Source organism: Mobula birostris, chromosome 2 (assembly GCF_030028105.1).
Source record: "Mobula birostris isolate sMobBir1 chromosome 2, sMobBir1.hap1, whole genome shotgun sequence".
In the NCBI taxonomy this organism is placed as follows: domain Eukaryota; kingdom Metazoa; phylum Chordata; class Chondrichthyes; order Myliobatiformes; family Myliobatidae; genus Mobula; species Mobula birostris.
In genome coordinates, this window is record NC_092371.1 from 145,523,831 (window position 1) to 145,536,148 (window position 12,318).

At 42.5% G+C, this 12,318-nt stretch overlaps 1 protein-coding gene across 1 annotated transcript; it reads left to right on the forward strand.

Annotated features, from left to right (window-relative positions):
• The first annotated feature begins 4,703 nt into the window (after positions 1 to 4,703).
• Positions 4,704 to 10,139, forward strand: tent5aa (terminal nucleotidyltransferase 5Aa). The gene is made up of 2 exons (XM_072250103.1): positions 4,704 to 4,760; positions 4,869 to 10,139. The coding sequence occupies exon 2, from the start codon at positions 5,111 to 5,113 to the stop codon at positions 6,287 to 6,289; it is 1,179 nt and encodes a 392-aa protein (XP_072106204.1). The 5' UTR covers positions 4,704 to 4,760; positions 4,869 to 5,110; the 3' UTR covers positions 6,290 to 10,139.
• Positions 10,140 to 12,318: the final 2,179 nt, after the last annotated feature.

A 12,318-nucleotide genomic window follows, 5' to 3' on the forward strand; every position in this document is an offset into this window, starting at 1 on the left:
GAGGGAGAGAGAAACCGGGGAATTATAGACCGGTTAGCCTAACGTCGGTGGTGGGGAAACTGCTGGAGTCAGTTATCAAGGATGTGATAACAGCACATTTGGAAAGCGGTGAAATTATCGGACAAAGTCAGCATGGATTTGTGAAAGGAAAATCATGTCTGACGAATCTCATAGAATTTTTTGAGGATGTAACTAGTAGAGTGGATAGGGGAGAACCAGTGGATGTGGTATATTTGGATTTTCAAAAGGCTTTTGACAAGGTCCCACACAGGAGATTAGTGTGCAAACTTAAAGCACACGGTATTGGGGTAAGGTATCGGTGTGGGTGGAGAATTGTTTAGCAGACAGGAAGCAAAGAGTGGGAATAAACGGGACCTTTTCAGAATGGCAGGTGGTGACTAGTGGGGTACCGCAAGGCTCAGTGCTGGGACCCCAGTTGTTTACAATATATATTAATGATTTGGATGAGGGAATTAAATGCAGCATCTCCAAGTATGCGGATGACACAAAGCTGGGGGGCAGTGTTAGCTGTGAGGAGGATGCTAAGAGGATGCAGGGTGACTTGGATAGGTTGGGTGAGTGGGCAAATTCATGGCAGATGCAATTTAATGTGGATAAATGTGAAGTTGTCCACTTTGGTGGCAAAAATGGGAAAACAGATTATTATCTGAATGGTGGCCGATTAGGAAAAGGGGAGGTGCAACGAGACATGGGTGTCATTATACACCAGTCATTGAAAGTGGGCATGCAGGTACAGCAGGCGGTGAAAAAGGCGAATGGTATGCTGGCATTTATAGTGAGAGGATTCGAGTACAGGAGTAGGGAGGTACTACTGCAGTTGTACAAGGCCTTGGTGAGACCACACCTGGAGTATTGTGTGCAGTTTTGGTCCCCTAATCTGAGGAAAGACATCCTTGCCATAGAGGGAGTACAAAGAAGGTTCACCAGATTGATTCCTGGGATGGCAGGACTTTCATATGAAGAAAGACTGGATGAACTGGGCTTGTACTCGTTGGAATTTAGAAGATTGAGGGGGGATCTGATTGAAACGTATAAAATCCTAAAGGGATTGGACAGGCTAGATGCAGGAAGATTGTTCCCGATGTTGGGGAAGTCCAGAACGAGGGGTCACAGTTTGAGGATAGAGGGGAAGCCTTTTAGGACCGAGATTAGGAAAAACTTCTTCACACAGAGAGTGGTGAATCTGTGGAATTCTCTGCCACAGGAAACAGTTGAGGCCAGTTCATTGGCTATATTTAAGAGGGAGTTAGATATGGCCCTTGTGGCTACGGGGGTCAGGGGGTATGGAGGGAAGGCTGGGCCGGGGTTCTGAGTTGGATGATCAGCCATGATCATAATAAATGGCGGTGCAGGCTCGAAGGGCCAAATGGCCTACTCCTGCACCTATTTTCTATGTTTCTATGTAAAATTAATATTTCAGGTGGATAACGTTTCATCTTATTACACTTTATCAGTATGGCTGTACTGTCTATAAACTTGCCGATGACACACTGTTGGTGGCAGAATCTCACAACCTTGCACTCATTGTCAGTAAGACGAAGGAATTGATTGTGGACATAAGGAAGGATGAGGGAGCACAGACCAGTCCTCAACAAAGGATCAGCAGTGAAAAGGGTGAACTGCTTCAAGTTCCTGGGCATTAACATCTCAGTTGATCTATCCTGGGTCCAACATTATCATTGGAAGTTTGAGGAGATTTGGTATGTTACCAAGGCAAATTTCTACAGAAGTATCACAGGGTGCATTTGGAGGCTGCAAATGGAACCTGATATGGAGGCTGCAAAGTTCAGGGTCAAGAAAAGCTGCAGGGGGTTGTAGAACTCAGCCAACTCCATCATGGGCACTAATCTCCCCACCATCAAAGACATCTTCAACAGGAGGACTGAGCTAAAGATGGCGCCAGAGGGCGACTTCTCCCAGCCCATCTGCGGCACAGTTTATATTCTTCTTCTCTCTTGTGCCTTTTCTTTCTTTTTCAAGGTAGCTGGGGTCCTGGTAGAGCCTGTGATCTGTAGCTGCACTCAAATTGTGGTTCTTCTCAGCAATGGGTCCCTGTTATCAGCCATGTTTCGACATCCCCAGGTGTGGCCTGGAAGGCTGGCACCTTTGAAGTGCAGCCTCGCACAGCCCTGAGGATGACTCGAATCCCCGCCGATGGACTGCAGATCATGGTCTCACTTTGGGGGCTTACTGTTGTGTGTATGGTGGGTGGTGGGAGGGGGTGCTGCTGCTTTCTGCTGGAATAAGAGGAGGAGGGGGAGAGTTGATGGTTTTGTTGCTGCTTGTATGTGAAGGGGAGGCTTTGGGGTTCTTATGCCTTTTCTGTCAATCATTCTTTGGGCTTTTTCTTCTGTTTCGTGGTTGTCTGCAGAGAGTAGGAACATATTGTCTGATATCATTTGAAACCGTTGAGAAAGCAGTGCCCCAAGAGGCAGCATCCATCATTAAGGATCCTCACCATCCGAGAGTTGCCCCCTTCTCGTTACCATTACTGCCACTGTGGAAGATGTAGAGGATGCTGAAGAAACGATCAACATTTTAGGAACAGCATCTTCCCCTCCACCAGATGTCAGATCGTCCATGGACCAAAGAACATTACCTCATTATTCTTCTCTTTTTGCATATTTTTAAAATTTCTTCTCGTAACTTATAGTAATTTTTACATATTTCACTGCACCACAGCTGCAAAATGACTAATTTCACAACCTATGCCAGTGACAATAAACTTGATTCTGATATAATAATGAGAGAAATGGAAGAAAAAGAAAGGCATCCATCAACTAACCATCTTGTGGCTCATCTGCCGTTCACTATGATCACAGCTAATCTCCTACATTCTACCTAAACGCATATCTTCAGTTCTGAGACTCCTCAGCGCTCTTACAGACAGAATCTGAAAGATTCGCTGCCCTCAAAGGAATTATAGCTGTTAGTAGAGATAAGTTTGAAAATGACATGGAAATTTGTGGTGTTATTGACAGTGGAGTGGGAAATCTTAGTGTACAGGATGACATATGGAATTTAGTCCTGTTAAAGTGTGAAATGATGTATTTGGGATGATAACGAGGGTAGGAGATACACAGTGAATGCTAGGGCATCAGGGTATATTTAAAAACAAAGGTCTCTTGGACAAGAGACAAGAGACTGTCAATGCTGCAACCTGGAGCAATAAACAGTCTGCCACAGAAACTTGATGCACGGCTTCAGAGTGAAACTTCCAACAATTTAATTCAACCAGCGGATGAGTTCCTCAGCAGATTGTTTGTTAATATGGGCCAAGTTATTGGCAAAAGGGTTTACTACATGAAGATTGGCATGAAGATAGTGAGTGAGTTAAAGAGCCTGTTTCAGTGTTGTATATGGACTGATTATATTTCTTCTCATCGCTGTCCCAGAATGGCCAACCGCTCACTTTGAGACTACAACCTTGTTTCAGGACACACCAGCCAGGGATGGCTTCGACCATCGCCATTTCTCACTTCTTTGGATAGCTCGATGGTGTAGGCCCATCTGTTTAATCTCCCCTCATGGAGAAACCCACCAGCAGGGTTTTTCTGCAATATTCAGACTGGAAGAATACAATGACCAGTCTAACGTTCACCCAGTTTCTGCAGCGCAACACCTTCTTCCATCTCCTCACCACTTTGTATCGTTTAGTTTAGCCTGCAAGACTCATCTTCGTTGATAAAGAAATCAGTGATTAGGAATTTCAATTCCTCACTCATGCCGCTTTTTGATTTTAGCCAACAGGAGGCGCAGTTAGCACGTTGCAGACACCAGCTCCGGGAACAGCTTTTGCAGGATTTCTTTCACCTTTTTTTCCTGGTTCGATATTCACCGTTTGTAAAAGAAATTAGATATATTCGTTGTAAGCTTCAACTTATCAAATCCTTTGGGAAAGGCCCCAAATTCCAAGAATATACTTTGACTGGGTTTGAGTATCAGTTGGATTCCAGTCATTCAAGCAGATTGTTGTGTTAAAAAGGATGACGCACACACACAGCTGACCTCGACTTCATGGGAAATAGAGAAACGAGCTTCACCATACTCAAGTGTCGCTTTCAAATCAATTTGCACCTACAATGTTCGTGCGTGGTGCCCAAATCAACTTAATGTTACAAATATTAATTAATGTTCTGCATTCAGAATTATTCGCCTTTTCTTCCCTTTTATAGACCGGTGCAATTCTGGGGAGACAAAATAAATATGAAACCGCTAAAGGTCTTCGTTAACTGTGGATGCATTTAAAATTACAACTTCTCAGGTGTTTACACAAATTATATCGGCTTCCTCTATAATTGGTCGTGTTTTCATCAATATAGTCTAATGCCTATGCCAGATGACATGAGCTTGAATGTTAGCAGTAACTGCATGATTTCCAACAGTGTATATATTTTTAAGGAAAACGTTCACATTGACATACAATAAAATCTGTTCGTCGTCTGGCCAGGCTGCTGGGTATAGAACAGGAACAAACGTTCTTCATCGGTTTGTCCCCTTCTCTCCCATACCTCCTCGACTTTTCCGTTGGATTTCACTGGACAGTACATTTCACTTTGGCATCCGTAGTCCCGCCCCGTCGCTACGCTGATTGGCCTCTAATTATCAATGGAATGTAGGCCAGCTTTTCCATTGGTTAATGCAGCATCATTCAATCGATCGCCCCTTGGCCGGCCAGCTTTCTAGTTGCTTGGAGTTTGTCATTTCCCCCCCACCCCCCATTTCTCTTACACGCTAAGGTCTGCCTTTCTACTACTTTCGATTAAAATACGTCTCTGAACGCTAACATATTTTTGTAAAAAGAAAATTGTTATATATTGTTTAAATTTGTATCTTTTTCCCAGCAGGAGCGGAACAGTTTATGCAAATACAATAGGCGTGCCATGGCCGTGACTCACAACCGGAACTGCACACAGGAGCCGTATAAAAACTAATGGGAGAGTTAATACGCAGATAGCGAAAGCTTTGCACGGCTGATGGAATAACAGCAGAAGGAAAGTAGAAAAAGGGGGAGGGGAAGAATATACAGTGCGGGAGGAAATTGACACCATCTGCATTTTTAATCTTTAAAGTGAGCTGGTAAACTACAATGGCTGATGAAAATGACAATAAATGCAATAGTTTTAACGTGTTGAACTGGGAACAAGTGCAGCGGCTGGACAGGATCCTAACGGAGACTATCCCAATCCATGGGCGAGGCAATTTCCCGACGCTAGAGGTGAAGCCTCGGCAAATCGTGCAGGTGGTGCGGAGCCGCTTGGAGGAGAAGCGCATCTATGTGCGGGACGTGAGGCTAAACGGCTCGGCGGCCAGTCACGTCCTGCACCAACACAGCGGACTGGGCTATAAGGACCTGGACCTTATCTTCCGGGCGGACCTCAGCGGCGACAAGGAGTTTCAAATCGTCAAGAACGTGGTGCTGGACTGCCTGTTGGATTTCCTCCCGGAGGGTGTCAACAAGGAAAAGATCACACCACTGACCCTGAAGGAAGCCTACGTGCAGAAGATGGTCAAGGTTTGCAACGACTCGGACCGCTGGAGCCTCATCTCGCTGTCCAACAACAGCGGTAAGAACGTGGAGCTAAAGTTCGTGGACTCGCTGAGGAGGCAGTTCGAGTTCAGCGTGGACGCTTTCCAAATCAACCTGGACTCGCTCTTGCTCTTCTACGAGTGCTCCGAGAACCCCATGTCCGAGCACTTCCACCCGAGCATCCTGGGCGAGAGCGTGTACGGCGACTTCGCTGAGGCCCTGGAGCACCTGCAGCAGCGGCTGATCGCCACGAGGAACCCCGAGGAGATCCGCGGCGGCGGTCTGCTCAAGTACTGTAATCTGCTGGTGCGGGGCTTCCGAGCCGCGTCCGAGAGCGAGATGAAAGCCATGCAGAGGTACATGTGCTCCCGTTTTTTCATCGACTTCTCCGACATCGGTGAGCAGCAGCGCAAGCTGGAGTCCTACCTGCAGAATCACTTCATGGGACTAGAGGACCGCAAGTACGACTACCTGCTGACCCTGCAGCGGGTGGTCAACGAGAGCACCGTCTGCCTGATGGGCCATGAGCGGAGACAGACGCTGAACCTCATCACCATGTTGGCCCTCCGCGTCCTGGCTGAGCAGAACATCATCCCCAACGTGGCCAACGTGACCTGCTATTACCAGCCGGCACCTTATGTCACCGACGCCAATTTCAACAACTATTACATTGCTCACGTACAGCCGGTGTTCCCCTGCCAGCAGCACAACTATTCCACTTGGTTACCTTGTAACTGAAAGAAACTAGGGGCGAGAATGACAACGGTGGGGTGGGCGAGGACAAACACGGGGTGATATCTGGAGCCGACACGGCAGGTGAAGGGTTAAATCCGCTGGGACTGGGGAAAGAAGACACTTGCAACTAGTGTGTATCAGCGATGGGGCGACTGGGATAGAGGGCAGGAACGTTTACCCAGGCTCGGTTTGTTTAGTGCAATGTTGATCTACTCCAAGTTTGAGATTTTTAAATTGAAAAGAATTAGCTTTTTTTGGAGATGATCGAATTTATTTTTTTTTTTTGAAACGATGACAAATCGATTCAATTCCGAGCCTGAAGTGGACATCTCGACTATCTATATATTAAAAAAAACCTTTTCTGGCTCCCCCACTCACTGGTTCCCCCGCCCCCTCCCACTCTGAGGCTTGGCCGAGAACTGACAACATGGGATTTCAGCACCCGTAGCTTTTTCTGCTGAGGATTGAAGAGCCTCTTGGGTTTTTGTGTAGATGCTGATTCGTAGGTGAGGGGGGGTGGTGAACCCTCCCCGTTTTCCCTTCTCGCCTGTTCTCCGACCCATATGGTAAGTCGAATGTAGCAAATCAATCGAAAACGCAGCGAATAGCAATGACTTGCCTTCTGCGGAAGAGGGAGCGGTAACGGTTGCACTTCAGGTTGCAAATACTATGGATGATACACCGAGGGGAACTGCTGCATCACGGTTGCTTGTTTCTGTTTTTGGAGAGTTGTTTTTTTTTCTGAAAATCCAAGTGTTTGTCCCAGACACAAGCAAGGCTGTTAGCGGGTGTCGACAGAAGTCGCTCTTGTGCTGTCCACGGCTCCCGGTTAACGAGCGCACGCTTCACTTTCTTACTGATCGTGGAAATGTATGCAGAACGCTGTGACTAATTGTTTATGGACCAAAGATTTTTCCATTTTCATATATCCATATCTATATCTTAAAAACAAAACCCATGGAAAAAGATGTGGCTAATTTATATTTGTCTACATGAACATGAATCAAGTGCCTATTGCCTATAATGATGGAATGGAGATACTGTATTCAAATCTTGTGGCTTAATCCACATTTTTTTTCTTTACATCAGGGACAAAAAAAAACGTGTTCTTGCACGAATTACTAAATTCCCTATTTTCTTGGAAAATACTTGTATTAAAAATATTCTGTTTATGTGATAGATTAAAAAGTATGTATTGTCTTGGACGGTGTAGCACTTAGACAAATATTTAAGCAAAGTACTTTATATTTTCCAGTTTGTAATAAGTTCCTTGGCGTTTTTTTTTTCCCCTCGCCTCATTTACAGGTACGTTGTACTGTGCGCTGCAACTGCATTTGAGTTTCTAAAGTTAAAAGCATAGGTGGGTGTCCCGGAAGAAAATGAAGTTGGGAATGGAAGAAAGACTGTGAATTTTTTGTTTGGTTATCTAAACAAATAGTGGGGGCAGGTAGCCTAGCGAATCAGTGAAGTCCTGTTAGAAGTTAGAGCTTGGCACAGTGGAGCGTTGCCCAGCAGCAAGCTCTCGAATGATAGAATAAAAAGCTGACCCAGTGTTTCATTGGAAATAACATTGGGTATGGTTGATTTGATTTGATTTGTCAGGGTCATGTGCTCATTTTTAATTTGACAGTTGTTGGGAGCAAGCCTACTTTTGAACCACCAAAGAAAAAGGAAACACTGACTTTGGCTTTAAACTTAATGATATTGGAAGTAATTGAATCTGGTTAGGAGACAGAGCCAGTGACTAAACTGGAAATGCATTCTTAGTTTTGCATATTTGACAAGTGTGTGGCAATGAAGAGGAAGAAATCTTTAACTGTTTAACTTTAGGCAACAATAACCAGTCAAAAATTGCATCACTACTTTAATTGAAATGTTGGTCTTTCCCTTTAGTTTACTATTAAAAAACACTTTAGTTTGATAGTAAATAGTGTAATTTTCTTTTGCTTCCAAATGCTTGTTAATTGTGCCTAACATGCTGGGCCTCAATGCCCCTATGATAAATTTGCCTTTTTCAAAGTTTCCCCTTTTAATGGTGTATATTTCCAAAGTTTGTAACCACAGCCAAACAATTGCTGTAAGCCCTCCAGATATTGCAAGAGTTTAAACGGATTGAGGTGGTGGGGAAGAAACTAAGCACTTTCAACTGAATCTAGAGCTGGGAGAAACCTTCAGTTTGCAAAGGGATTGGTGTGCCAGCTGATGAGGTTTAAACTATTGTTAATAAAAAAGGTAGTTGCTTGAATAGTCCGTTCCAGAATTTTGATCTGTTATTTAAATGAAAAACCTCATTGTGGAGATGGGGCTAAAGATCGACAATTAAAGGGAAGTTATATCAATGTATTCTGTATTTATCAAAAGCTCAATTTGTTAGCTGATGCACATTACATATTTATACTACAATTTTTGTCAGTCTCTTGAAATGCAGCACACTAATGTTTACTTGAGAGAACTGAAATAGTGGGGGCAGGTAATACCTTTGTTCTAAGTTTGCTGGTGTGTATTTTGCTGTTTGTTTGGTGTAGTACTCCAGTGATTTTGTAAAAAGGGTCATTTTCCTTCAGTTCGTACGAGTGATGCCAATGAGAAGTACTTGACAGCTGCATTGTGATGCTTTGAATGGAAGTGCCAAGGGAAGAACAGGGGAGATGGGATCTGCTGGTGACCAGGGTGTGTTCATTATTGTTGCTTATTTAAAGTTGCCATCAAGGTCATTCTCCATCAATGAGACATCCTTTTTGAGGTCAGCAGGACTTCCAGAGCAGGCTGTAGGCATTGAATCAATTAAAAATACACTGCAAAATAAGAACTTTGAGGCTGATTTTTAAGCACAGGATTGAGGGTGCGGCTGGGTGTTGGGAAAAGAGAAGATCTAACATGGATCACTGCCGCATTAACAACATGTCAAATGACATGTAATGTGGTAGCAAATACAAGTAAGTAGCCAGAGTGTATTTTTAAACTCTAGGTGGAAATTGAGACCAGAAGCAGCCATAATTTTTCTTGTTCAACTGGTGGAGGGGAGGTGGAGGTATTCTCAATTCGGTTTAAAGCACAGTAACAACAGGAGGGCTCAGATATCAATATTTTGTTCTGTAACAGTGAATAGGATTTTAGCTGGATGTGGCACTTTCATCATCAGTAACTTTTTTTTAAAATAGTTGGCTTTGTACTTAAACATTGATAGTGGAAAAATCATTACACATGTCTTCGTTCTTGAATTGGTTTATCTAAACTTCACTTTTTTGTTGCTTTAATTTGTACTGAAGTATCCTCTGAAGTGTGTTTAAAATGCATTCTTCCATTTTCCTTCCCATTGCTTATAACCACTGGTGAGTGAAAACTGCTATTCCAATGAGATAATAAAGTGCACACCAGCTGAAATTCTGAGTGAGTGCTTGTAGCTTGCAATCTTAAGCTAAATAAACTGTATTCCCTTGTGTGATTGATGCTTTTGTTGTGTTGGAATGTTAATCTTCCATGCCCCTCAACCCCCATTGTAAAAATAATAAAAACTATTTATCACGAAGACTTGCGGGCAAATTGAAGAGTTTTGAGTGCCCAAAAATCTACACCATCTTGGTTTGCTCTCAACAAGAGCTTGGAAATATGAAGGAGGCTCTGTGCATTTACTTTCTCTTCAACTGCCGCACATATAATAGATATGGCTTCTGAGAGGCTTCCTTTTGCAGCAAACTGTGACTTGGATTTGTCCGCTGGACTTTTCAGTGACTGGAGGGGCTCTATCAAAGAAGAAACCAAATAGTTGATGGAACCTAGACTTTAAAGCATCTGTGTGAGTCACAAGGGGAACCGATTGTGAATTTGTTTACACAATCCAATATTTGGATTTTTTGGTAAATAAAAGTTATTTTTTTCTATTGATGGGTGTCCAGTGTCATTCATCTGTATTGAGAATGTAATGCCTCTTTATTTATAAACTGAAAGCATTGTTCATGCTAAAATCTAAACGCAGCACTTTCAGAGAAGCTGAGCATTCAGCAGTTTCTGGCTGCGACTCAGTAAATCAGCCATGTGGAGTTGGTTTAGGCAATTCAAATCAAAGAGTAGCTACAAGAAATTTTTGTGTAAAGCCCTGGATTTTAGCAGGTTAACATTTTCTCCTCCTTTCCTGGAGGGTAGGGTACAGGGAACTGAGGATAAGTATACACTGGTGTAGTAATTTTAGGCACTAACTGCAATTTATATTTTTAAACTGGGAAGAATGGTAGTTGTTACATTTTTTAAGTTGAAAAGTATGGTGAGAGTCCTCAATTGCTGCTGTGGTCTGAACTAAAACAGAGAAATAGTATTCCACCTATAACTAATCCCTTGGAATAAATTGACAGTTTGAATTTAAAGGAGTTCCCTGCATGGAAATGATTTGCTTACAAATAGGACAGTTTAACAAGTACAACTCGGCTGTCAGTTTCTCGACCCTGTTGTTCAGTGAAATCATAGGTGATCTGTGGCTGCTTTTACAGAGTCCTTTGAATCACCTGGTGTCCAAAAGTCCATTTTTGTTGAATGTAGAAGGCAGCCCAACCTGAAATGGTTGATCTGAGGTAACTTGGACAGAGGGCTTGTGTTGTAACAAATCACACCGTACTTTCCACTTGATCTGTGTAAAACAACCTATTCATTCCAAAGTTTTTTTTTGCTGTACAGCTACTAAAGCTATCAAAACTATTTCACAATATTGTATATGCAAAGACCAACGTTATTCTGATCATAATGAACAAAATAGTCATCACTATAATGTACTAAATGTTTTGCAATGCCAACATTCAATATTTCACAACATTTAAATTACACTCTTCTGTTTTTACTACCTAAGTGCATTCCTCACATTTCCCCTCCACTTTACTCAATGTGCCATCATTTCGCCCACTCTTTTTAAACTGTCTTAGATCCCTATAACAGTCTGTTTCATCCTTGCATCGTTCCCACCTGTCTTGCTTGTTTGTCAACCAATGTTTCCTCCATTATGTCACCGTTAAATCATGAAACCCTTGTGCAGCAACCTCTTTGCCCTATCAGATACATTTGGCGAATCCAGATGCACTGCCTTTTCCTGTCATGCTTGTTTTATTATTGACGACCCACAAAATCATCTTTTTTCCAGAGACGTTGACTATATAAAAGGTTTAGGTTGAAGTAATAACTGTTTTGCTCTAACATCTATCTAATTTTAACACCACATTAATAGATTTGTATTTCATGGATGGCTAACAAAGGTATATTTACAGCAAGCAACTTGAATTTGTGTTTGTTACATATAAATAAGCATTTAGGAACTTGCTACAGAATGAAATCTAGAGTTAGAAAATCAAAACCAACAAATTAGGGAGATTGACAACAAAGGGCTTTACAAAAGCCAAATACTGTAGGTGCTAAAAATATGAAATAAAAATGTAAATACAGTACTCAGCAGGTGAGGCAACATCTGTGAAGACTGAAATCGAGCTGATGATTCAGGTTCATGAAATTGGAAAGAGGAGGTACATCAGAATGTAGAAGAGGCAGAGTTTGTTATTATTCCAGAAAACACAAGGGTAATGCCTGAACAAGAAGTCATTGATAATTGAAAGAGTGGAAAAGGAAACAGTAAGTAATCTAGTTATTGAGTGATGTGGGTGAATGGATAGAACAGAGTGCTAAATAGGATGGGTGCTTTAATGAAGATCATGTGTAGCTGCTGGGGGCTTGATAGAGAGGGAGATAATGACAATTGAGCCTTATCAGGAAGAGTTCAGTACTAGTAAATTGTGAATGAAATTTCATCATGCAATATTTACAATGGATTAGAGTTTACAGAGATCAGAGACTGGGAAAATAGCAAACAGGAAATTGCAAACTGATGTGGATTAAGGGTTCAATAGCAGCAAAGTGAAATTTCCATTGAAATTTAGTGAACAAATAACTTCATTATCAGGTGTGCTCATACTTTCATGTTTCCTGAGCAAGCACAACACTTCACTTTAAGATTCATGTTAGAAAGGCACAAAATACTGCACCTTGGTCACATTTTT

Excerpts from the sequence above, each read along its gene's own strand:
- tent5aa (XM_072250103.1), top strand. The coding sequence starts at position 5,111 with ATGGCTGATGAAAATGACAATAAATGCAATAGTTTTAACGTGTTGAAC.